The sequence below is a fragment of the Melanostigma gelatinosum genome, assembly GCF_949748355.1.
Source record: "Melanostigma gelatinosum genome assembly, chromosome: 15".
NCBI lineage: Eukaryota > Metazoa > Chordata > Actinopteri > Perciformes > Zoarcidae > Melanostigma > Melanostigma gelatinosum.
This window is the reverse complement of record NC_136648.1, coordinates 1577517-1604580: the sequence shown is the minus strand read 5'-3', so window position 1 is coordinate 1604580 and position 27064 is coordinate 1577517. Positions and strand designations below refer to the sequence as shown.

The 27064-nt window shown below is 46.3% G+C and overlaps 1 protein-coding gene across 3 annotated transcripts in view; it reads left to right on the top strand.

Moving 5' to 3' along the window:
• The window catches only part of efr3a (EFR3 homolog A), a 55483-nt gene extending 28907 nt beyond the window's left edge, over positions 1 to 26576 (top strand). For 2 of the 3 annotated variants that reach the window (XM_079285701.1, XM_079285699.1), the window contains 17 exons: positions 2129 to 2269; positions 4222 to 4300; positions 4667 to 4802; positions 8342 to 8515; positions 8623 to 8737; positions 12821 to 12872; positions 14943 to 15115; positions 15929 to 16004; positions 17732 to 17893; positions 18791 to 18922; positions 19002 to 19069; positions 19694 to 19821; positions 20972 to 21057; positions 22760 to 22808; positions 23195 to 23298; positions 23388 to 23437; positions 24003 to 26576. In XM_079285701.1, the coding sequence (XP_079141827.1) occupies positions 2129 to 2269; positions 4222 to 4300; positions 4667 to 4802; positions 8342 to 8515; positions 8623 to 8737; positions 12821 to 12872; positions 14943 to 15115; positions 15929 to 16004; positions 17732 to 17893; positions 18791 to 18922; positions 19002 to 19069; positions 19694 to 19821; positions 20972 to 21057; positions 22760 to 22808; positions 23195 to 23298; positions 23388 to 23437; positions 24003 to 24108 (1831 nt within the window). In that variant the 3' untranslated portion in view covers positions 24109 to 26576. The remainder of the gene's footprint in view (positions 1 to 2128; positions 2270 to 4221; positions 4301 to 4666; positions 4803 to 8341; positions 8516 to 8622; positions 8738 to 12820; positions 12873 to 14942; positions 15116 to 15928; positions 16005 to 17731; positions 17894 to 18790; positions 18923 to 19001; positions 19070 to 19693; positions 19822 to 20971; positions 21058 to 22759; positions 22809 to 23194; positions 23299 to 23387; positions 23438 to 24002) is intronic. The other variant, XM_079285700.1, reaches the window with a different exon arrangement.
• The last annotated feature ends 488 nt before the right edge of the window (positions 26577 to 27064 follow it).

Sequence of the window (27064 nt, the reverse complement as noted above, 5' to 3'; positions counted from 1 at the left end):
TCCATCAGCAGAGCCGGCGCTCTGAGGGCAGAGCAAATAGTGTTTCGCTGTTAAACGCTGCAAGAAATACACTTTGTCGATCTCACACGGTCGTGGTCAGCCGGCCCGCGGCGGCGTGTTGTGGGCGGACGTGCAGAAAGCAGAGGAAGGAAAGTCTCCTTGTTCCACAGTTAAAGGCTGCTTGAGATGTGCAACACACACACGCACACACACGCACACACGCACGCACACACGCACACGCACACACACTCTCACACACACACGCTCACACACACGCACGCACGCACACACGCACACACACTCTCACACACACACGCTCACACACACGCACGCACGCACACACGCACGCACACTCTCACACACACACGCTCACACACACGCACGCACGCACACACGCACGCACACACTCACACACACGCACACACACACGCACACACTCACACACACGCACACACGCACACACACGCGCACACTCACACACACGCACACACACACTCACACACACACTCTGTTGTGTTTTGAAGGCAGCCACCTTGAAGACGACTTTGACCTCTTTAGTTTTCTGAATTCCTTCATCAGTGACGTCACATATCTCAACCTCTTCACAGCTGACTGCCGGAATAAATACACTTATTCTAGGACTACACATCCCAGAGAGAGAGAGAGAGAGAGAGACACCTGTTTTCCAGGTGCATGATGCACCTGGAAAACACCTGTTTCTATTCCAGCCTGCTGACTCTACACCACACGCACACACACACACACACACACACACACCTGTCTGATTGAGGCTGGTCGATACTCTTTCATTTGATTTCTCCTTTTTTTATTCAGCTGCTCTGATTCTTTTGAAGTCTCAGCTCCGTCTTTAGTCCGTCATTCTCCTCTCTCGTATATCCTGAAGCTTTTTATGTTCTTGCGCTCTCTCTCGCTGTCTCGCTCTGTCTCTGTATCTGTCTCTCTGTCTCTCTGTATCTGTGTCTCTGTCTCTCTGTCTCTGTGTCTGTCTCTCTGTCTCTGTGTCTCTGTCTCTGTCTCTCTGTCTCTGTGTCTCTGTCTCTGTGTCTGTCTCTCTGTCTCTGTGTCTGTGTCTCTGTGTCTGTCTCTCTGTGTCTGTCTCTCTGTCTCTGTGTCTCTGTCTCTCTGTCTCTGTCTCTGTCTCTCTGTCTCTGTGTCTGTCTCTCTCTGTCTCTGTGTCTCTGTCTCTGTCTCTCTGTCTCTGTGTCTCTGTCTCTCTGTCTCTGTGTCTGTCTCTGTGTCTCTGTCTCTCTGTGTCTGTCTCTCTGTCTCTGTGTCTGTCTCTCTGTCTCTGTGTCTCTGTGTCTCTGTCTCTGTGTCTCTGTCTCTGTCTCTCTGTCTCTGTGTCTCTGTCTCTCTGTCTCTGTGTCTCTGTCTCTCTGTCTCTGTGTCTTTCTCTCTGTCTCTGTCTGTCTCTCTCTGTCTCTGTGTCTGTCTCTCTGTCTCTCTGTCTCTGTGTCTCTGTCTCTGTGTCTGTGTCTCTGTGTCTGTCTCTCTGTGTCTGTCTCTCTGTCTCTGTGTCTCTGTCTCTGTCTCTGTCTCTGTCTCTGTCTCTCTGTCTCTGTGTCTGTCTCTCTCTGTCTCTGTGTCTCTGTCTCTGTCTCTCTGTCTCTGTGTCTCTGTCTCTCTGTCTCTGTGTCTGTCTCTGTGTCTCTGTCTCTCTGTCTCTGTGTCTGTCTCTCTGTCTCTGTGTCTGTCTCTCTGTCTCTGTGTCTCTGTGTCTCTGTCTCTGTGTCTCTGTCTCTGTCTCTCTGTCTCTCTGTCTCTGTGTCTCTGTCTCTCTGTCTCTGTGTCTCTGTGTCTCTGTCTCTCTGTCTCTGTGTCTTTCTCTCTGTCTCTGTCTGTCTCTCTCTGTCTCTGTGTCTGTCTCTCTATCTCTCTGTCTGTCTCTCTCTCTCTGTCTCTGTGTCTGTCTCTCTGTCTCTGTGTCTGTCTCTCTGTCTCTCTGTCTCTCTGTCTCTGTCTCTCTGTCTCTGTGTCTGTCTCTCTCTGCGTGTGAAGACTCAATGAGCTGCTGTCAGTGCTCTGAACGAGATTTAAGGATACCTAGAGCTTATTTTATTTCATTTCTAAACACTCGCTGTCTGTCTTCTGTGTCTGTGTCCGACAGGGCGGGGCACCCCAGCACTCCCTCGGTGGCGGGTCAGGATGGCGAGGAGAACCCGGCGGCGCTGGCTGAGAGCTGCTTCAGGGAGCTGCTGGGCCGGGCGGCCTACGGCAACATGAACAACGCTGTGAGACCCGTGCTGGTGTGAGTACCCGGCCGTTGGTGTATTGTTTCACTCTTTGGTCAATGGCTCCTTCGTCAAACAGGGATTTTTCTGTGTTTACTGTTTTACTGAACTTAAAACAGTTGTATTTCGGTGTTTTGGAGCTCCATGTGAAGTTTGGCGTAATTACACCTTTTCCTCAGTAAGTCAGAGGTTAATTGGGCGACTGTCCTGGGCCGCTTTCAGCACCATTGCTCGGACCGCGTGTGACTCCGGTGGAACGACATCAGAGCAGATGAGATGGTAGTCGACCTTTCAGAGGCTTTGGTGCGACAGAAACCAGTGTTTGTGTCCCAATCAGTTAAAAGGAGCATTTCTTGCTGTTTTTGAAGCTCCTCTTGCTGTTAGCAGGGTGTGTGTGTGTGTGTGTGTGTGTACGTATGTAATAGATGAGGTTAGCCTGAGGCTGCAGGTCGCCTCCCACAGAGCTGAGTAAATCCGTCGTTCTCAATCTGCCACTCACACTCCTCTGCAGGTCTTCGACACTCACATGATGTTTAATGTAACCTTTGACCTTTACTATCTCACCTCAGAGATGAAGAACATTCGGCTCTGCCTTCCCTGTTAATCATGTCTTCCTGAGATCAACAGCGGGATGTCTCAGGTTCTCTCGTCTTCTTCTCCTGCATTCTTCTGTGATCCTCTGCTTCATCTAATTCTCTCCGTCTATCTCCATCTCAGCTCTGTGAGCAGTTCATTTCCTCTTTGAAGACATTGTTAGATCCTGGGGTACTTCTGGCCCGATACGGGGCTACTTACTGACTCAGCTCTCTATTAAAAGATTGTCGAGCTGGTGTTCTTGCGAGGGAACTCGCCTGGCTCCGCTAACTGCCGTTACTTCCGACGTCTACCCTGCTTCCTCCGGTCTGAGCGCACTCGGCCGAGAGACCAGTCCTTTTTTTTTGTCCACGAACGGCGGTCTTCTTTCCGTGAACAGAGACGAAGTCCTCAATACATCAGTTGCGATCGTCCGTATCTTCTCCTCAGCGCACTTGGACGACGCTCGTGTAGAAATCCCGTCTTGCTTTTTGCAAGTTACTTCTTTTATAACACTTTTGGGCTGCCTCTCGCGTCTCTCCCCCCTCTTCCTCAACACGGGGTCCCTCAGCCCATGATGAACATGACATCATTGATTTGGTGCATGTGCTTCGAAAAGTACCTACATTTTGTGTGTGTGTGTGCATGAGGAAATCACCCCAACTTCCCTGTCTGGGTGTTCAACATCTGTTGCACTTCCCCTTTTCCTACACTCACACATTTCTAACACAGATTAGTTATCATAATCACAGTTTTTACATTTGTTAAATCAGTTTACTTAGTACACATTTGCTTATAAAATGATTATTGATCTCATCCTTCATCATTATTGTGCTTTGTGTCTTTTCTTCTCAACCACCATTATTTCCCCATCCCTTGAAGCAAACACGCTGCTTACTTCCTCTTTCTCCGTACTTTCTACACTCAGACTGCACTATACTCAGATACACTTATTATTATTATTATCAGGTTTACATTTGTTAAATCACTCTATGTATTAAACATTCATTATGTAACGATCATACACTTTATCTTTCGATTACACTTTAACTATTGATTTCTGAGTATATGCTTTATGCTTTTATATCCTGACCTTCCCCTGATCGTGTATGCATGTTTTCGAGGCAGCTCTCGTGAGCTCAACTCTTCTCGACAACATCAATGATTATTCTAATGTCAGATCTCATGACGTCATGGTGCAGAGATTCATTTGTATTTAAACCTCAAACCTTTACAAACTAGATCAATAAACATCTGTTGTATGTGTATGAACCAAACATTGACTTTTGGTGGGAAACGGGAGTCAAACTGAAGACTCTGACGCGCTCTGATTCATCCGTAGACGTTTTATCAGATGAGAATATTGATGATGTCATTATTTCTCTTCTCTCTTCAGTCACCTGGACAACCACCACCTGTGGGACCCCAATGAGTTTGCAGTTTCCTGCTTCAGAATCATCATGTACTCCATCCAGGTACAGTACACACATGCTAATCAATTACGATTTATCGATTTAATGGCAAGGTTTGGTTTCTCAAACTCACAGGACTAAGAAATAGACCAGGATGCTTTGCTCTTATAAAAAAATGAATTACAAATATTCAAAACATGAAATATGTTTGTTTTTATACAGAAGAATCCCCCAATGGACTGGTTGCAACAGTATGTCAAACTTTCAAAGGAGTTTTCCTCTTTGAAGTCCACTGACCATAATGATACGACTATAACTGAGTTGTAGTAGTTTGTTTCTTTACTTTCAGCTGACAAAGCGGACAAACACACTTTAGCTCCGTCCAAACATGACGCGTCTTAAATCCTTCTTTGTCTCTCTGTGGTCCAGGCTCAGCACTCCCACCACGTCATCCAGCAGGTTCTGAATCACCTGGACACCAACAACAAGAACACACCGCGGGTCAGAGCCGGCATCGTCCAGGTCCTCCTGGAGACGGTGGCCATCGCTGCTAAAGGCTCAGTGGGTGAGTTTACGGGACGATGCTGGTTTCCACTGTTGGACCGGTCACTCATCCGTCTAACTTGCTTTAAATTGATTTGTCTATTGAAAACAAATCTCCAAGAGTTCAGGTGTAATCAGCACACTTTTATTAGACAAACTGGTCCAACATAACAGAATACCTTCTTTCTTAAGATATTAAGATATGAAACAAGATCAGGTCCCAGGGTTGATACCCAGATCTGTGAGACTGACTTCTTTCTTCCCCGACAACTCGCCAACATCAGTATCTCAATGAGATCATTTCTGACAGGAAACGCACAAACAGGAACAGAAAGTAAAAAAACGAGGTGTTTAAAAAAAAAAAGGTGCCGATGTGATAATTGACTGATAATTAAATTAGCATGAAGTTTGACACCCTTTGAGAAGAAAGGAGTAGAAATATCCTTCCATGGGGAGTCACCGTGGCAGCAGGCGGAGGAAGGCAGAGCAGCCTTCCCTTTGCCCAGCAATGTTTTCCAGCTTTTTTTGGAGGGTTCTGGGCCGAGCCAGGTGAGATTTATATTCTCTCTAACTTGTTCTGGGTGTACCCCAAGCGGCTCTGGAGAAGCCCCAGAAAACCTCCAGAGGAAGGCACCAAGGAGGCTTCCTCCAAAAAAACCTCCAAAGAAAGGCACCAAGGAGGCGTCCTCCAAAATAAACTCTGAAGAAAGGCACCAAGGAGGCGTCCTCCAAAAATAAACTCCAAAGAAAGGCACCAAGGAGGCTTCCTCCAAAAAAAACTCCAAAGAAAGGCACTAAGGAGGCTTCTTGCAAAGAAAGGCACCAAGTAGGCTTTCTCTAAAGAAAGGTACCAAGTAGGCTTCCTCCAAAAAAACCTCCAAAGAAAGGCACCAAGTAGGCTTTCTCTAAAGAAAGGTACCAAGTAGGCTTTCTCCAAAGAAAGGCGCCAAGTAGGCTTTCTCCAAAATAAACTCTGAAGAAAGGCACCAAGGAGGCTTCCTCCAAAAAAAACTCAAAAGAAAGGCACTAAGGAGGCTTCCTCCAAAGAACGGCACCAAGTAGGCTTTCTCTAAAGAAAGGTACCAAGTAGGCTTCCTCCAAAGACAGGCACCAAGGAGGCTTCCTCCAAAGACAGGCACCAAGGAGGCTTCCTCCAAAGACAGGCACCAAGGAGGCTTCCTCCAAAGACAGGCACCAAGGAGGCTTCCTCCAAAGACAGGCACCAAGGAGGCTTCCTCCAAAGACAGGCGCCAAGTAGGCTTTCTCCAAAGAAAGGCGCCAAGGAGGCTTCCTCCAAAGACAGGCGCCAAGTAGGCTTCCTCCAAAGACAGGCGCCAAGTAGGCTTCCTCCAAAGACAGGCACCAAGGAGGCTTCCTCCAAAGAAAGGCGCCAAGTAGGCTTCCTCCAAAGACAGGCACCAAGGAGGCTTCCTCCAAAGAAAGGCGCCAAGTAGGCTTTCTCCAAAGACAGGCACCAAGGAGACTTCCTCCAAAGACAGGCGCCAAGGAGGCTTCCTCCAAAGACAGGCGCCAAGTAGGCTTCCTCCAAAGACAGGCACCAAGGAGGCTTCCTCCAAAGACAGGCGCCAAGTAGGCTTCCTCCAAAGACAGGCACCAAGGAGGCTTCCTCCAAAGAAAGGCGCCAAGTAGGCTTCCTCCAAAGAAAGGTGCCAAGGAGGCTTTCTCCAAAGAAAACCTCCAAAGGAAGGCACCAAGGAGGTGTCTATATCAGATGCCCAACCCAACTCCTTACCTTTTTTCTAATGCCGCATTTCCACTGCATGGTACAGCATGACTCAACTGTACTCGCTCTTTTTTTGGCTTTCCATTAGTAGAGCAAGGTGAGATCTATCAACTCTCTAACTTGTTCTGGGTATATCCCAAGTGGCTCTGGAGAAGCCGAGGAGGCTCACCAAGGAGGCTTCCTCCAAAAATAAATTCTTGGATGGTGTGTGTGCGAGTCTGTGAATCGGAGTCTGGCCCCTCACCGAGGACCACTTGACCTTGGAGACCCTACCAGGAGCTATTAGCTCCGACAGCTTAGCTCCCATGAGTCACAGGCACGCATTAAGGTGTTGGTTGTCAAAGGGAGATTAGAATTACATTAACAAATAGAAGGAATCAAACTACTTGTCAGCTTGATATCATGCTGTTTCTTTTGTATTTCATCCCTCCAACCTGTGTTTTACTGCCTCTGCCTGGAAACAAACTCAAAACTCACCTTGGTCTGGATAGGAATGATTCAAGAGTCCAAGAGAAGTGATGTGTGCTCCTTGAGAGTGAAATCACAACTCCTCCCAATCTGTGGCTTGGTACAGTATGACACTTACAGTGAATGTGTTTAGAGCAGCCCCCCCCCCCCCCCCCCCCCCAGTGAACTGTGTTATAACAACACTAACATGTTGGGAGGTTTTCTGTCTTAGAGCCAGTAGTGATCTAAAGTGTTTGCTTCTGTAGATTAGTCTTGTGATGCTTTATCCAGACCCGTGTAGCGTTTCCTCTGTAGAGATGTATCCCGGATGTGTTTAGCCTAGCTTAGCACAAAGACTGGAACTAGCCTAGCTCCATCAAACTAAACCAAACAAACAATACACCTTTCAACAGCCTCCATGTCTGTCTGATGTACATCTTGTCTTTGTTCATTGAACAGACACAGAAATAACCACCAGAATAAGATCATGTAACTCTTAGAAGAATGAAGTTTTAGTTACTTTTGTATTTTAATGTTAAATGTTTTTGTTAAATAACAAGTTCCACATTTTTAACTTGTGTTACAATTTAATTTGTGTAACTGCTCATGTTTATTTTTTGTTGTACATATTCTTCTTCGTTCATTTCAAGCAATTAACCTAAAAAATAAATGACTAACAATATACATAATTCTTATATTAAATAAATTACATTGTGTAAAACGTTTGAATGAATACATATATATACACAGGCAAATTAATTCAAACTCATTAAAACATTAGTATTCTAGTCTGAGTCTTTCAGTCTGTTGTAATGTGCTGAAGGCTGAGTCGCTCAGCTCTCATAGTCTCAGGTGTTGCTTTCTGTGCCATATTCCGTATTTAATGGACTAATGAGTCGCTCAGAGTTCAACGTTTCCAAAGACTCTAAATATATCCGGTTGAATTTCTGGAAAAGGTGTTTAAAATGAAGCACAAGACGCTAAAACATATGTGGTGGTTTGTCTTCATGTAAATGTCACACAGCTTCAATAAAGAGCTTTAACAGACTTTCTGTTACACGGTCAGACTGTGTGGAGACCTTGAAGCTGCTTCAGGGAAGCGAATCAGATGTTAGCGTGTTTAATGACACAAAAACATACAAATATATAGATTTATATATATATATAGATCCTAAAAATGAAATAAATATGTTTTTGTCAGCCAAAGCCGATCTTTTGAAATGAAGTTCCCCAACAACGTGTGTGTGTGTGTGTGTGTGTGTGTGTGTGTGTGTGTGTGTGTGTGTGTGTGTGTGTGTGTGTGTGTGTGTGTGTGTGTGTGTGTGTGTGTGTGTGTGTGTGTGTGTGTGTGTGTGTGTGTGTGCGTGTAGGTGTAGGCCCCACCGTGCTGGAGGTGTTCAACACTCTGCTCAAACACCTGAGGATGAGCGTAGACTTCGAGCTGGGCGAGAGCTCCAGGAGGAACTCCAGCATCAGCGTGTCTTCAGGTCGCAGCAAAGAGAGCGAGGAGAGGATCGTCCAGAACGCCATCATCCAGACCATCGGTACTCTCTGCTCCCTGTCTCATCGGGAGCCTTTCTGTTGTTGTTTGTGAAACGATGTCATGTGTTTAACCTCTAAAAGAGATATGACTCATCGTCTCCCTCGCCAGGCTTCTTCGGTGGAAACCTGCCAGACTACCAGCGCGCTGAGGTCATGATGTTCGTCATGGGCAGGGTGCCCGTCTACGGGGCCCCCTGCCACACCTTGGACGCCGTGAAGATCGGGTGAGTCACACGGCGGCGTTACCCAAGAATCAAAGCGCTCTCATCTGTTCTCTAAGCCGCTGAACCGCACAATCCACCAGTTTAAAGACATGTTTTATATCTTATGTGCCAGAATTACACAATTTATTGTATCTAGAATCTGTAAAAGTCTCTGTCTGTCTTCTTCCTCTTTTTCTTCTTCTCCTCCGCCTCCTCCCCCTTACAAAGTGAATTGTGTATTAATCTGTCCTCGCCTCACCTCCTGGACGTCCTGCAGTGAATTCAGCTGCCGGGTCACTGAGACGACCAAAAGCAAGAAAAACAATCTTATCCCTTCAGGCCTCAGGAGAGCAAGAACAGATAATCCCAAATCAAACGAGCCTCCTCCTCCTCCTCCTCCTCCTCCTCCTCCTCCTCCTCGGAGCATTGGAAGGTTAAATGAAAGCCCTTCACAGGCCTGTAGATGTCCTCCCTTAGATGTAGATGTAGATGTACAGGCCTGTAGATGTCCTCCCGTAGATGTAGATGTACAGGCCTGTAGATGTCCTCCCTTAGATGGAGATGTCCAGGCCTGTAGATGTCCTCCCTTAGATGTAGATGTCCACGCCTGTAAATGTCCTCCCTTAGATGTAGATGTAGATGTCCAGGCCTGTAGATGTCCTCCCTTAGATGGAGATGTACAGGCCTGTAGATGTCCTCCCTTAGATGGAGATGTCCAGGCCTGTAGATGTCCTCCCTTAGATGTAGATGTAGATGTACAGGCCTGTAGATGTCCTCCCTTAGATGTAGATGTACAGGCCTGTAGATGTCCTCCCTTAGATGGAGATGTCCAGGCCTGTAGATGTCCTCCCTTAGATGTAGATGTACAGGCCTGTAGATGTCCTCCCTTAGATGTAGATGTACAGGCCTGTAGATGTCCTCCCTTAGATGTAGATGGAGATGTCCAGGCCTGTAGATGTCCTCCCTTAGATGTAGATGTAGATGTACAGGCCTGTAGATGTCCTCCCTTAGATGTAGATGTACAGGCCTGTAGATGTCCTCCCTTAGATGGAGATGTACAGGCCTGTAGATGTCCTCCCTTAGATGTAGATGTCCAGGCCTGTAGATGTCCTCCCTTAGATGTAGATGTACAGGCCTGTAGATGTCCTCCCTTAGATGTAGATGTACAGGCCTGTAGATGTCCTCCCTTAGATGTAGATGTACAGGCCTGTAGATGTCCTCCCTTAGATGGAGATGTAGATGTCCAGGCCTGTAGATGTCCTCCCTTAGATGTAGATGTCCAGGCCTGTAGATGTCCTCCCTTAGATGGAGATGTACAGGCCTGTAGATGTCCTCCCTTAGATGTAGATGTCCAGGCCTGTAGATGTCCTCCCTTAGATGTAGATGTCCAGGCCTGTAGATGTCCTCCCTTAGATGGAGATGTACAGGCCTGTAGATGTCCTCCCTTAGATGTAGATGTACAGGCCTGTAGATGTCCTCCCTTAGATGTAGATGTACAGGCCTGTAGATGTCCTCCCTTAGATGGAGATGTAGATGTCCAGGCCTGTAGATGTCCTCCCTTAGATGTAGATGTCCAGGCCTGTAGATGTCCTCCCTTAGATGGAGATGTACAGGCCTGTAGATGTCCTCCCTTAGATGTAGATGTCCAGGCCTGTAGATGTCCTCCCTTAGATGGAGATGTAGATGTCCAGGCCTGTAGATGTCCTCCCTTAGATGGAGATGTAGATGTACAGGCCTGTAGATGTCCTCCCTTAGATGTAGATGTCCAGGCCTGTAGATGTCCTCCCTTAGATGGAGATGTAGATGTCCAGGCCTGTAGATGTCCTCCCTTAGATGGAGATGTACAGGCCTGTAGATGTCCTCCCTTAGATGTAGATGTACAGGCCTGTAGATGTCCTCCCTTAGATGGAGATGTCCAGGCCTGTAGATGTCCTCCCTTAGATGTAGATGTAGATGTACAGGCCTGTAGATGTCCTCCCTTAGATGTAGATGTACAGGCCTGTAGATGTCCTCCCTTAGATGGAGATGTACAGGCCTGTAGATGTCCTCCCTTAGATGTAGATGTCCAGGCCTGTAGATGTCCTCCCTTAGATGTAGATGTACAGGCCTGTAGATGTCCTCCCTTAGATGTAGATGTACAGGCCTGTAGATGTCCTCCCTTAGCTGTAGATGTACAGGCCTGTAGATGTCCTCCCTTAGATGGAGATGTAGATGTCCAGGCCTGTAGATGTCCTCCCTTAGATGTAGATGTCCAGGCCTGTAGATGTCCTCCCTTAGATGGAGATGTACAGGCCTGTAGATGTCCTCCCTTAGATGTAGATGTCCAGGCCTGTAGATGTCCTCCCTTAGATGTAGATGTCCAGGCCTGTAGATGTCCTCCCTTAGATGGAGATGTACAGGCCTGTAGATGTCCTCCCTTAGATGTAGATGTCCAGGCCTGTAGATGTCCTCCCTTAGATGGAGATGTACAGGCCTGTAGATGTCCTCCCTTAGATGTAGATGTCCAGGCCTGTAGATGTCCTCCCTTAGATGTAGATGTCCAGGCCTGTAGATGTCCTCCCTTAGATGTAGATGTAGATGTCCAGGCCTGTAGATGTCCTCCCTTAGATGTAGATGTACAGGCCTGTAGATGTCCTCCCTTAGATGTAGATGTACAGGCCTGTAGATGTCCTCCCTTAGATGTAGATGTACAGGCCTGTAGATGTCCTCCCTTAGATGTAGATGTACAGGCCTGTAGATGTCCTCCCTTAGATGGAGATGTAGATGTCCAGGCCTGTAGATGTCCTCCCTTAGATGTAGATGTCCAGGCCTGTAGATGTCCTCCCTTAGATGGAGATGTACAGGCCTGTAGATGTCCTCCCTTAGATGTAGATGTCCAGGCCTGTAGATGTCCTCCCTTAGATGGAGATGTAGATGTCCAGGCCTGTAGATGTCCTCCCTTAGATGGAGATGTAGATGTACAGGCCTGTAGATGTCCTCCCTTAGATGTAGATGTCCAGGCCTGTAGATGTCCTCCCTTAGATGGAGATGTAGATGTCCAGGCCTGTAGATGTCCTCCCTTAGATGTAGATGTACAGGCCTGTAGATGTCCTCCCTTAGATGTAGATGTACAGGCCTGTAGATGTCCTCCCTTAGATGTAGATGTACAGGCCTGTAGATGTCCTCCCTTAGATGTAGATGTCCAGGCCTGTAGATGTCCTCCCTTAGATGGAGATGTAGATGTCCAGGCCTGTAGATGTCCTCCCTTAGATGGAGATGTAGATGTACAGGCCTGTAGATGTCCTCCCTTAGATGTAGATGTCCAGGCCTGTAGATGTCCTCCCTTAGATGGAGATGTAGATGTCCAGGCCTGTAGATGTCCTCCCTTAGATGTAGATGTACAGGCCTGTAGATGTCCTCCCTTAGATGTAGATGTACAGGCCTGTAGATGTCCTCCCTTAGATGTAGATGTACAGGCCTGTAGATGTCCTCCCTTAGATGTAGATGTACAGGCCTGTAGATGTCCTCCCTTAGATGTAGATGTCCAGGCCTGTAGATGTCCTCCCTTAGATGTAGATGTAGATGTCCAGGCCTGTAGATGTCCTCCCTTAGATGTAGATGTCCAGGCCTGTAGATGTCCTCCCTTAGATGTAGATGTCCAGGCCTGTAGATGTCCTCCCTTAGATGGAGATGTAGATGTCCAGGCCTGTAGATGTCCTCCCTTAGATGTAGATGTAGATGTCCAGGCCTGTAGATGTCCTCCCTTAGATGTAGATGTACAGGCCTGTAGATGTCCTCCCTTAGATGTAGATGTCCAGGCCTGTAGATGTCCTCCCTTAGATGTAGATGTCCAGGCCTGTAGATGTCCTCCCTTAGATGGAGATGTCCAGGCCTGTAGATGTCCTCCCTTTCATTAAGCAAACAGACTGTATCTGGAGACTGCTGCAGAAGTTGAGCCTCGATCAGCTGTGTGATGTTCTGAGCCTCAGTTTCTGCTCCGCCGCTGTTACAATGCTGTTTATATGACGGCCAATCAGAGCTGACTGCACGGCTGTGGTGACGGTGAACTCGGCGTGTTGGTTCCGATGGAATAACGTGACGTCCTCTTCCTCTGCTGTCACTCAGGCATCACGGCACCAAGCGGATCCAGACCATGCTGCTCAGCTCGCTCATCATGGTGAGTCCTCCTCGCCGTCTCTTTGTTTGGACCCTGGATTTAATCAGCTGACTTCACTGTTGCAAACATCACAGGAAGTGATGCTCTGAACATTCTGGTTTATTTGTAATAAACAGAAGATGAAGAAAACTCCACCGTGGCTTCATGGACAGAGGAAATGGTGCCACATACAAACACTTAACAACCAAACAAGGACAAAACATAATAGTTCGTAGTCCGGTATATAATCAACCAATGGATTGTGAAATAGTGCGTTATTGCAGCGTTATCGCAGCTCACTTTTATTTGATTTTGGTACATTTATATTGTGAAAATGTTCTTTTTAAAAAGTCACTTTTTGTGTCATAATGACATTTTCCCCACTTTGTTATTGATGTAGCGTTTAACAGTTCTGACTCTTTGGAGTTAACACTTCAACGCTTCCTTCTCTCTCATTACCTTCTTCTGTGAGAGACCGACACGAGGAGGCACCAACACACCCAGCACTGCTGCACACACACACACACACACCCAGCACTGCTGCACACACACACACACACACACACACACACACACACAGCACTGCTGCACACACACACACACACACGCACACCCAGCACTGCTGCACACACACACACACCCAGCACTGCTGCACACACACACACACACACGCACACCCAGCACTGCTGCACACACACACACACCCAGCACTGCTGCACACACACACACACACCCAGCACTGCTGCACACACACACACACACACACACACCCAGCACTGCTGCACACACACACACACACACACACTCGCACACACACACACACACCCAGCACTGCTGCACACACACACACACACACACACTCGCACACACACACCCAGCACTGCTGCACACACACACACACACACACACACACACTCGCACACACACACCCAGCACTGCTGCACACACACACACACACACACACACACACACACACACACACACACCCAGCACTGCTTCACACACACACACACCCAGCACTGCTGCACACACACACACACACACACCCAGCACTGCTGCACACACACACACACACACACACACATACCCAGCACTGCTGCACACACACACACACACACACACACACACACACACACACACACACACACACACACACCCAGCACTGCTTCACACACACACACACACCCAGCACTGCTGCACACACACACACACACACACCCAGCACTGCTGCACACACACACACACACACACACACACATACCCAGCACCGCTGCACACACACACACCCCCACACACACACACACACACACACACACACACACCCACACACACAGAGCACTGCTGCACACACACACACACCCACACACACACTCGCACACACACACCCAGCACTGCTACACACACACACACACACACACACACACACCGAGCACTGCTGCACACACACACACACACACCCAGCACTGCTGCACACACACACACACACACACACACACCCAGCACTGCTGCACACACACACACACCCAGCACTGCAGCACACACACACACACAGCACTGCTGCGCACACACACACACACACACACACACGCTTGTATTCCTGCAGTCGTCCGTGCACATCCTCAGAGCGATCTATTACGGCGCTCGTCTGTCCTCCTCGCCACCACCTGGCCTCTCAGATGGAGCATGGTGCAGCTGGAGGAGGTGAAAGGTCAAAATATTTATAACGCAATGCAGATGGGGTCGAGCAGAGAGGTGTGTGTGTGTGTGTGTGTGTGTGTGATGCTGCATTCACATGGATTTCTGAATAGAATGCCGTTGACAGTCTTTTTATTTGCAGAGCACTCGCGCTGACATAAGTTTCATATAAAGCGTTTATGTTCTCACACAGGTTCCACATGCATCTGTTCCTTCTGATCATAACTCATCCGCTCAGCCTCGTACGGGAGGAAAGGTCACCATGTGGACCGTGTCAGCTGCTTGTGAACGCAACCTTTAAGTGCTGATTCTCCTCGATACTCCCTGTGGATTAATGGCATCACGCTGTGATAAATCGACTCACACCTTCCTCCCCCCCCCCCCCCCCCCCCTCAGGTAACCTCTGGCTTTAAGTCCAAGTCCATGGCAGCTGCGTTGCCTCCTCCCTTCCTGGATCCGCTCTTCTCCATCTCACTGATGGAGGAGAGCGAGCTGAGGCAGCTGGTGCACGAGATCCTGCACAACATCATCGACCGCCATGACAACCGCGCCAAGCTGCGCGGCATCAGGTACAAAATACACAGGAGCTGTACCGTGCAGGAGCTGTACCGTGCAGGAGCTGCACCGTGCAGGAGCTGCACCGTGCAGGAGCTGCACCGTGCAGGAGCTGCACCGTGCAGGAGCTGCACCGTGCAGGAGCTGCACCGTGCAGGAGCTGCACCGTGCAGGAGCTGCACCGTGCAGGAGCTGCACCGTGCAGGAGCTGCACCGTGCAGGAGCTGCACCGTGCAGGAGCTGCACCGTGCAGGAGCTGCACCGTGCAGGAGCTGTACCGTGTTCAGAGTAAACGATCCACGTCGGATTGTAACGTTGAGAGCAGAAACTCAATGGCAGTTAATGTCGTGGCTCTGAAACTGGTTTCTATAACCGGCTTCCCTTCTGGTAGCTGGTGTTTTTCTGGCAGCGTTGGAGGAAGTATTCAGATCATTTACTGCAGTAGAAGTACTAATACTACACCGTAGAAATACTCTACTACAAGTAAAAGTCCTGCATTTAAAACCATACTAAAAGTCTAGAAATGTTTAAAGATGTAGTACAGTAAAAAGTACAATATGTACCTCTGAGATGTAGTACAGTATAAAGTACAATATGTACCTCTGAGATGTAGTACAGTATAAAGTACAATATGTACCTCTGAGATGTAGTACAGTATAAAGTACAATATGTACCTCTGAGGTGTAGTGGAGAAGTATGACGTAGCAGAAGGGAAAGGGAAGTACTCAAGAAGAGTACAAGTGCCTTGAATATGTACTTCTGTACAGTACTTGAGTAGATGTACTTTCCACCACTGAGTTCTGTTTTTGTCTCTGTCTCCGTTGCAGAATCATTCCTAATGTTGCAGCATTGAAGATTAAAAGAGAGAAGATTTCCAAGCAAGATGTTGCGTTCATGAAGAAGGTAGAAACTCTAAGTTACTATAATCCTGCTCTGTTCTTCCTGCAGAAGTCTCACTTCTTTGTTATCAACTGAGGTCCTAAAGGAGAAACCGACCGCCCGAGTACCAACCAGCAGAGTACCGACCAGCCGAGCTATTTTATTCATCTAATAATGGTTTCCATGTCCTGCAACCAAAACCATCTGTTTGCATGTGTCATTGACGAGCAACTAAAGCAAAAGTTGCAGCTTGTCACAAAGCGGTAAAACACTAATCCTTCATTACAAATGTGCTGTTTAGTGAGAACATGGAGAATAGCTTCTGGCTTCACATTGACAGAGTGACCGCGCTCTACTGGTGAAGATGAAACCGTCTCAAACCTTTATGGAGAGTTGACTGACGGTCACTCGGAGAGCACAAGCCTCCGCCGATCCCGTCCCAGACGTCCCGGGTTACTTCTTGAGCGACGCTACAGAGCGTACCGAAAACAAAACCCACCGTAAGAGGTGAGCTGCAGCGAAACATGAGATGAGTTGGTCATCAAACCTGCTGCACAAACAGTTCACTTAAACAATATAGAATACGAAGTATGAGACATAGAACCTAAATAGAAAATCTGACATTTATGAAACTGAGAAACTAGAAGAGCAGTAAAAGAGCGCAGAACTCCTTCACAACGCTAACAGAAGTGATCCAGATCCGCTCTGCAGCGGGTTCTTCCTGAGCTGGACCCGTGCTCTACCCGTCCACCTAGTGTCATGAAGATCAGGCCAGCAGTTCTTTCTGTGATCTTGCTGAGAAACAAACAAATACAGCGAAGACGTGGCGGCCGTGGCGGAGGCTGATTGAACATTTGCAGACGTGACGGCATTGAGTTTCATTCGAGGAGGTTGCAGAGGTTCCTGAGCCCGGTTCTCTTCAGCACTTTCCAATAAAGAGTTTAAGTTGATTAAGCTGTGAATCCCACCTGAGCTGTGACCTCTACTGACACCTGAACATCAGGAGCAGCTCAGAGCAGATGAAGCCAGCTGGTCCTCTCATTGAATTTGTTCGTGGTGAATGGAAGTCAATGGCCTTCACTCTCCATTAGGCTCCATGTCAACGATGCTGACAGCGGGCATTTGTATTCCTTTTTTTCCTCTTGCTGTTTGATACTGAACCTTTATAAACATACTTTAATGACGTGTGTGAGCTGAAAGCCACAGACAGGAAGTCGGACCGTGTTGAGGGACGGACTGACACGTTTGGATCTTTGCATGAGATTTAGTTGACGTCCTGAGGTCAGTGTCAGGCAGCTCATTAGTGTTCCTCGGCAGACGTCCCAGTGGTCCCACCAGGCCACATGTCTGGAGCATGAAGGTGAGCAGAGGAGTCCAGCTGATGAGCTGGATCAGACCTGGGAGGTTCCTTCTGGGTCATGTTCAAAGCCTCCTTTGCACCAAAGCTGTGGTCTGAAGATCACGGCAGCTTGTCGTGGGGACACAAACAGCCGATGGTGACGGTGAAGGTGAGCGGTCAAAGAAGCAAACCGAGCTGAAGGAAGACAGGTGCTGGCTGAACAGAAGTGATTCTCCATCAGAGAATCACTTCTGAACAGAGAGAGAGGGAAGAGGCTCACTCACTGTCTCACCCGCACTGCTAATGAAGTCTATTCACTTCAATTCATTTGTTTTTTTCACTTTCTCCTCCTTCTCTCTTTGCATCTCTTGATATCTTCTCCTCCTCTTCTTCTTCTCTCTCTCACCTCCAGCATGGCCAGCAGCTCTACCGTCACATCTATCTGGGCTGTAAAGAGGAGGACAACGTCCACAAGAACTTTGAGCTGCTCTTCACCACTCTGGCTATTCTGACCATCGAGCTGGCCAACGAGGAAGTGGTCATCGACCTCATCCGGCTCGCCATCGCCCTGCAGGTAACATTTGTTATTCCTCTCAGCCGAAGTCGTTCGTATGATCTGTTGGTGTTTTATTATAAACTTTGCTGCGGCTGTTCTTATATGCACACAAACAAACAAACAAACATTTCTTCAGTAAAAGCAGGAATAATAACCCAGTGCAAAAATACCAGAGAACAATATGTCTACAGCACCAACCTCCGGTTCTTTAGAGTGAAGCCAAAGCTTCATGTGTTAAAGCTGCATTCTCTCTAGTGTCCACCAGGGGGCGACTCCTCTGGTTGTATAGAAGTCTATAGAAAATGACTCTACTTCTCTCTTGATTTATTCCCTCAGTAAACATTGTAAACATGAGTTTATGTCTCAATCTCTAGTTTCAAGTCTTCTTCAATACAGCATGATGTTCATTTAGTACATTATGGTCCATTTAGGTCCAATAAAACCTCCGACATGTGAGACGGAAGAGAGGTGTGAACACACACACACACACACACACACACACACACACACACACACACTGCTCGTTTGTGTATCACGCTGAGGTCTCATCGCTCTGAAATGTCACAGCGTCGTAGACGAGCAGAGCAACCAGCAATCCAGAGAGCAACTTCAGGTGTATTAATTAGCGATAGCTGGAAGGAGTGCGAGTGTTTACAGAGCATCTGCTTCTCTCCGTGTGTTCTCACACCGCGGTGAACGAGTCTGTGATGTGTTCCTGCAGTCACTGACGGTCATGATGGAGAATAACGAGCAAATCTTCACCGTCAGCGTTCGTTCACTGAAAGTGTTTCCATCGTCATAAAGATAGTGAAGAAAGGTTCATCCAAACTACATCATGAGTGAGAATAAACTTTACTGGAGCATATAGTGGTGTCTTACTGTGTGTGTGTGTGTGTGTGTGTGTGCTCTGTGCAGGACATGGCTCTGGCTGACGAGGAGAACATGCCGATGGTAATCCGCTGTGGCGTCATGGCGTTGGTGGCGGCGTACCTCAACTTCCTGGGCCAGATGGTCGCCAACCCTCCGTTCTGTCAGCACGTCAGCAAGGTGCCGCGTCAGCTCATTCTGACTGCACTGTTCATGAAGCCTCAGAGACCTGCGCTGCTAAAGGGTTGTCTCTCTCCAGGTTATTGAGCTGAGGACCATGGATGCTCCGTTCCTCCTCCCGGAGCACATCTTCAGAGACAAGTGTGCGTAAGTACCCGCCGCTGAAGGTGCAGTTACAGCTCAAGATATCGGACATGGCACAAACAGAACCGCTTCAGTGTAACGAGTGTAAAGTACAGAAAGTAGACGTATGATCTGATGTACGGCTGAATAGTGACTGAGAAGGATTGTGTCAGAGCATTAAAGCCCATCAGTCAAAATGTAATGAAAGTGTAATCACCAACAAGTTCACATGTTTTTATCCAACGACACACTGCGCTTCATCCATGTTAGCGTTTGTTTAAAAAAATATTCACCTTCTCCAGTTTGTTTGAGGGATTTACACTTCATTAAACATGCATAGACATACATACGTATGTCTATGCATAGATATGTATGTGTATGTACATCTATGTATATGTAACCCTGCGCTCCAAAATCAGCGTCTGATGAAACCTGATTTAGAGATTATGAGGACCAGAATCCATTTCCGATGTTAAATCCCTCTCTGCTGCTTCCGCCCCTCTGCAGAGGAAGATTCAGGGATTTCAAACACGAGAGCGCTTCAGAGCTTCTCCACCGCTCACTTCTGCTTCATTCACATTATGTGGGCAAAACAAAAAACGTCCAAATCCAAAGAAATACGTTGCGTCTCTCCCGCCTTCTTGCCAGACTCCCTGAATCTCTGGACAAGGAGGACAGACGGCTGTACTTCCAGACGGCCGACATGGCGGAGTGTCTGTCTGGACCGGGATACAACGCAGAGAGACTCTCCATCCCATACGTTCCCCAGGTCACAGGTAGGAGCGCCTCACTCACGCTGGTGACAGTTGGTTCTGCGTTATGTTCCCTCAGCATCAGAAGCAACATACCAAACTTCATATGCTGCCGTCTGTCAAATCAATCCAGAGTGTAAGAAGCTGCTAGAAAGAGTGATGAGAGGAGTTAGCCTGCAGGGTCTTGTGGTGCACTGTCCTGGTTTAGACCCTCACACTTATTGGTGCTCTCGGTGAAGGTTTAGCTGAACAGGCTCTGATGGATTAACAGCTGAAAGAGTTAAACACGTCACGTGATCGGCTCTGTTGCTCCTCTGGTCATGTAAAGGGATATTTTACATTAGAGCGACTTCTCTTTACCGCTGGAGATAAACCAGCATGAAGAGGCAGGTTAGGAGATCAGATCTCCGACACCACACAGACCTCATCGTTCTTCTTCTGTGCTTTTAAACACGCTACATAAATATACTCTGCTTTGATGAGTGGTTTCTGTCTGATGTGTGTTTTGTCTCCTGCTGTGCTTCAGTGAAGTAACGACAAGCTGAGCACGCTGTTGAACTGAGCGGACTTTATATTCATACTCTCCTGTTTCTGAGGCAGTGAGACGAACAGACGTGAAGCGAGAGACTTCCTGCTGTAGCAGGAAGTAGTGATGGAACGTGTCCTGTGTTGGTCAGTGGACTTCACTACTGCAGCCCGCTCTCCTAACGAGACACTCGCAGACACACAAACTGCTCTGGGAATTACTCTTCAAGGGAAACATACGTTTTGCACTTGTTTTTGAAGTAACACAAATGTGTTTATGAGTCTGAATAGAGAGACGGTGCGGTGCAGGAGACCACCAGCAGCACAAACGCAGTCTTTTACTGAACCTAACCGAGTAGTTCGGTTTAATTTACACCTGTAAACAGTGACTGTTTACACTAGAACATTCACTGTTCTGGTGATGGGAGTTTAATAAATATATCAGCTAACGGCACATCTCAGCTCAACAGCACCATGGAACTCAAAGATGGCCGGCGGTGCAAACATCTGAGAACAACACGGATTGTATTTAAATTCAGTGCTACAGCTTGAAAGAGTTGACTTTACAAACACCACCGTGTGGTAAAACACGAATGAATATGAATATTAATTAGATATTAATCTCTGGTCGACGTGTCTCGTCCTGCAGATCTAGATCGTCTGAGCAGGAGGAAGAGTTTCGTGGACACAATCTCCCTTCAAGTGGACATCGTGTCCAGCAGCCTTCCGGACAAGGTCGGTTCTGAAGAGTGAAGCCGATGCTTCATGTGTTAAAGCTGCATTCTCTCTAATGTCCACCAGGGGGCGACTCCTCTGGTTGTATAGAAGTCTATAGAAAATGACTCTACTTCTCTCTTGATTTATTACCTCAGTAAACATTGTGAACATGAGTTTATGGTCTCTAGTTTCATGTAGAGGAGGTGATTGAGCAGCTTCACGTGTCGTTGAAAGTCTTTTACTTTGATTCTTCTGTGTTTTTAGTCTTTTTCTTTGATTCTTCTGTGTTTTTAGTCTTTTTCTTTGACTCTTCTGTGTTTTTAGTCTTTTTCTTTGATCCTTCTGTGTTTTTAGTCTTTTTCTTTGATTCTTCTGTGTTTTTAGTCTTTTTCTTTGACTCTTCTGTGTTTATAGTATTTTTCTTTGATTCTTCTGTGTTTTTAGTCTTTTTCTTTGACTCTTCTGTGTTTTTAGTCTTTTTCTTTGATTCTTCTGTGTTTTTAGTCTTTTTCTTTGATTCTTCTGTGTTTATAGTATTTTTCTTTGATTCTTCTGTGTTTATAGTATTTTTCTTTGATTCTTCTGTGTTTTTAGTCTTTTTCTTTGACTCTTCTGTGTTTTTAGTCTTTTTCTTTGATTCTTCTGTGTTTTTAGTCTTTTTCTTTGACTCTTCTGTGTTTTTAGTCTTTTTCTTTGATCCTTCTGTGTTTTTAGTCTTTTTCTTTGATTCTTCTGTGTTTTTAGTCTTTTTCTTTGACTCTTCTGTGTTTTTAGTCTTTTTCTTTGATTCTTCTGTGTTTTTAGTCTTTTTCTTTGACTCTTCTGTGTTTTTAGTCTTTTTCTTTGATCCTTCTGTGTTTTTAGTCTTTTTCTTTGACTCTTCTGTGTTTTTAGTCTTTTTCTTTGGTTCTTCTGTGTTTTTAGTCTTTTTCTTTGACTCTTCTGTGTTTTTAGTCTTTTTCTTTGATCCTTCTGTGTTTTTAGTCTTTTTCTTTGATCCTTCTGTGTTTTTAGTCTTTTTCTTTGATTCTTCTTTGATTCTTCTGTGTTTTTAGTCTTTTTCTTTGATTCTTCTTTGATCCTTCTGTGTTTTTAGTCTTTCTTTGATCCTTCTGTGTTTTTAGTCTTTTTCTTTGATTCTTCTGTGTTTTTAGTCTTTTTCTTTGACTCTTCTGTGTTTTTAGTCTTTTTCTTTGATTCTTCTGTGTTTTTAGTCTTTTTCTTTGATCCTTCTGTGTTTTTAGTCTTTTTCTTTGATTCTTCTGTGTTTTTAGTCTTTTTCTTTGATCCTTCTGTGTTTTTAGTCTTTTTCTTTGATTCTTCTGTGTTTTTAGTCTTTTTCTTTGGTTCTTCTGTGTTTTTAGTCTTTTTCTTTGATTCTTCTGTGTTTTTAGTCTTTTTCTTTGGTTCTTCTGTGTTTTTAGTCTTTTTCTTTGATTCTTCTGTGTTTTTAGTCTTTTTCTTTGATCCTTCTGTGTTTTTAGTCTTTTTCTTTGATTCTTCTGTGTTTTTAGTCTTTTTCTTTGATTCTTCTGTGTTTTTAGTCTTTCTTTGACTCTTCTGTGTTTTTAGTCTTTCTTTGATTCTTCTGTGTTTTTGGTCTTTTTCTTTGATTCTTCTGTGTTTTTAGTCTTTTTCTTTGACTCTTCTGTGTTTTTAGTCTTTTTCTTTGGTTCTTCTGTGTTTTTAGTCTTTTTCTTTGACTCTTCTGTGTTTTTAGTCGCAGCTCGCTGAGGAGATCACCTTCGAGACCCTGAAGAAGGCCATCGGTGAGATCAGACACACGTTCAACAGACGTTCTTAAGCTTCATCTTTTATTGTGGACTCGCTGAAGAGTCTCCGTCAACACAAACTCAATATCGGCTCTTTGTCAGGAGCCAGGAGCCCAAAACATTCACAGTAATGGCCGCTGACTTTGAGTTGATGCTCGGCTCACATGTGGCCTTTTCATTACACAGCGAATGCATTTTACTGTTCTGCTCGTGAGAAAACAGAAAACTTTGACATCAATATATAGTATGAATATACTCTGCTGTCTTAGTGTCGGTATTGTTGTCGTCATAACGTAATGAAGTAAACTGTGATTGAAGATGAGAGAGTGAGACATGATGAAGAGGAGGAGGAGGAGTTTAGCTTTGTTGCTGCTGTGTTCCAGACACCACCGGTCTGGAGGAGCAGGAGAGGGAGAAGAGGCGTCAGGTGATGGAGAAGTTCCAGAAAGCTCCGTTTGAGGAGATCGCTGCTCACTGCGAGTCCAAGGTAGAAATGAAACTGCTCCATGAGAAGTAATCCAGTGAAGTTACGACTATTAATGTTTCATAAACTCTGATTATCATTTGTTTCTGCAGGCGAACATGTTGCACGACCGGCTGGCACAGATCTTCGAGCTTACGATTCGGTGAGTGATCTTTGTCTCACGAGAACGTTTCAGGTTCTCGTGAGACTTTGTTGGACTCTCGTTATGACTGCAGCGTAGCTTCCTGTACGTCATGTGGTTGCTGTGTTTGAGTTCATCACGCCAGCTTCAGCTGCACATTGTGGTGAATGCTAACATAGCATGCTAACAGGCTAAACATGAGGAAGGACTAAATGTCAGCATGCTAATCGTCTACATGTGAGATAATGTGTTTGAACTTGTGCTGGAGTTGCTCATTTGTTTGTCTCTTCACTGTTTCTGCATTCAGCTTCATGTTGAGATGATTAATAAACACACTAAAGTCCACTTCAGACTGATGACAGCAGACTCTGATCATTGGTCAGGGTCTCTGTGACTGGAGAAGAACATCTGGACGATGCCTTTAAAGACAAACTGAGGGCGAGATGTCCGGCAGTAAGAGGATGAAACGAAACGTGTTTAGGGAACAAAGTAAACAGCATCAGATCCGACTGTAGTAAAGTCAGCATCAGTTCCTCCATCTGATTGGGAATATGAAACCCTTAATTAACATCTCCCCCCCCCCCAGGCCTCCACCCAGCCCGTCCGGAGTGGTCTCCATCTCATCGGGTCACACTCAGCACCAGTCCGTCCCCGTCTACGAGATGAAGTTCCCAGACCTGTGTGTGTACTGATCACACCTCCACCACAACAGCTGGACTTCAAACAACGGTCAGAAGATGACCACGCCCTGCGTCTGTCCTCGACTCCCACCGGCACAGACGTCCCACAGCAAACACGCATCTGAGACTTGATATGATAAAATGTAACTTCCTTAATCTCACGCAGAACATCGGCCACAGGCTGAAGCCCCAACACGTAGTCCACTGCTCTACACGCGACGGCTCCTTTCCTCTTCTTAAAATACTCGTCTCCTTGTTAGAAGTGGAGCTCCGGCTCAAACCCACGAGTCAGCTGCTTCCGCTGCAGCGTCGGTGTACAGAAGTCCAACCGCATGCTGCTACCCAGCATGCCGCTGGTGCAGCTAAAGCTTCACAGCCTGTACATACGCCGCAAGTAAAACCAGTTCTAGGCCGAAACGTTGCGTCCGGTCTTAAGTTGTGATGCTTCTTCTTCTTCTTCTTCTTCTTCTTCACAAGCGTCTGCTCTTATCCAGAGAAACTGTAGAAGTCAGATATCCAGACTGGACTGTGTGCAAGCTTCAGGATGTTACCGTACGCTTGGTTCCTGTTCACCAGCATCTTCAGTGTTTTCCATTTCTTGCTCTCGTCTGTCGGGTTTCAGTGGCAACGAGCTGAAAGCTGACCGGGTCTCCGAGCTGCTGGACGTCAGGAGTGTCGGGTTAGCAGCCGCGTTGTCAGAACTTCTCCAGTCAACCAACGGGGAGAGATGGCAGAAACATGCACACGTATTGTCTGGAACTTGTAGATAATGTTCATCACCAGCCTGATGGTTCTGACTGTCGATAAATGTAGTTTGTTTCCAGGCAGACGTTCTTGCGTTGGACAGAATATTTGACTTCCAACGTCTTGAAAAGAAATCCGGCGTGTTGTGAAAATAAATGAGCACAAAACTTAAACTGCAATAGACTGAAGAGGTCCATCGAGGGTTAATCGTCTCATGTTCATGTATCTGGAAGTTGTTCCTGCACTTTTGTCTCAACGTATTACGGCACTTATTAACATGAGGAAGATATTCCAGCTCCATAATCAGACTGATATCTCAGCTGATCGGTTGATTATGTCTACAAACAGCTGAGATGACCACCGGGGGGCGCTACGCCCCGGAGACGTGAGCAGCGATTCATGCATCATGCCAACGAACTGCAGGATATCTTCACACTCAGAATCAGAATTGATCTTGTGACTGAAGTGAACCGAGCCAGTGAACACGTCGCTGAGGACACGATGGCTTCCTTTATCAGCAGTGAGTCAGATATTGTTGTACGTTATGCATCATGTGTGGCTGCATCGTTGCCTGCTAGAGATTATGACGCTCGTCGATCACGTTCATCGAGACGAAGACGAGCGCCGATTCGCTTTCACAGTTTACTATGAAGTCGGTTCAGGGTTTCAATGGGATCAATACGCTCTGTTTATCAGAATGTTACTTGATTATTGTTTTACTGTAGAATCCATTATGTCATTAAAATGTGCTGAGAGATGAATTATTATATCAGTTATTTTTGCACAGATGAAGTGAATCGTTTCAGCGTCGACGTTGAGTTCTTTCTTCAGGAAGTTGCAGCTTCAGTTTGTCAGGACTGAGCCGACCCATGAAGCCGAAACCAGAACTCATCAGTAGTTTGAGTGGCAGCAGATGTGTTCAGATGAAATGCTGTTAATAAGCGTCAGAATGAAATATGATGTTTGCCCTTTGACCTGTGTACCTGGTACTACAGCAGCAATGATGAGCGGTACCACCTGATCTCCAGAGCGCTTCTCTCCCCGGTGTTCAGTCTGTGGAAAGTCCTGAGTGGTGATCAGCGTCAGCATCAAGTCTTAATGTCTGAGAGCAGAGATCAGAGCCGCTGACGGGCTTTCTTCAGTTCACCGGCTGAACACGAACAGACGAACAGAAAGAGCTTCTGGAGATGTTTCTTATGTTTGATGTAAATGTTTGTATTTGTGTGCCGGTTGTAGAGATTCACGTCGTCTGTTCAGACTTCAACCACTAGACAGCACCGAGGTTCTGCTGCAAGCATCGGCCTCACCTCCGCTTCCCTCAACGCGTTTCAATCACTCGCTTCATTTCATCCGTGTGGAATCAGTAAATCCTCCAACTATTTAAATGTCACGTTACCGACTAATGTTCCGTGTTAACGTGTTCACCTCTCGTCCTTCATGAGTCATCTGGATGAACTCTGACCCAGCAGCAGTGAGATCAGCAGAACCTCAGCGCTTCATCACATTCACAGTGAAGTGTTCGTGAGATCGATGTTCCAGAATCTAATAAAATGTTTCTATCGACTGAGCTGTGACGTCTTCTTTAAAAGGAAAACAGACGAATGTTTTGTTCATGTTCATTTTAATACATTTGCTTTTTGTTCCTTTGAAGAAATCAAAGTAGACATTTGATTTTTTTTAAAGTAATTTCTTTAAATTACAACTTTATTCATCGGGAACTAAATGATCTGACAATAAAAGCCATAAAAGTAATACATTTGCTTCTAGTTTCCCTCCTCTTCTTCTTCTTCCTCTTCTTCTTCCTCTTTCACCCCGCCCTCTCCTGGTCTCTGCCCTGCACTCGGCCTGTGGTTGTGGGTTTGAACCTCGCTGTGTGTCGGATCTCTGCCCTCACTGGAGGGAGCAGGAGGAGGAGGAGGAGGAAGAGGAGGTGTGGAGCTGCCAGACGATCCAGCTGCAGGATTCTTTGAGTTCTGGTGGTCCTTCAGGTCGGCGCTTTCATCACTGCAGACAGATGTTTGTGTTTTCATGTTAAACTGAACTTCATGATTTGATTCATATTTTAATATTTTCTTTTATTTAAAACAAACTTAAAGGCACTGAGTTATAAAACACAGAAGAGTTCCACAACCAATCACAGCGTTGAGGTTCTGAACTCTTTCAGTGGATTGAAGACAGAAATAGAACCGAGAGACAAAATGTCATGAAATGAATTTAGTTCATT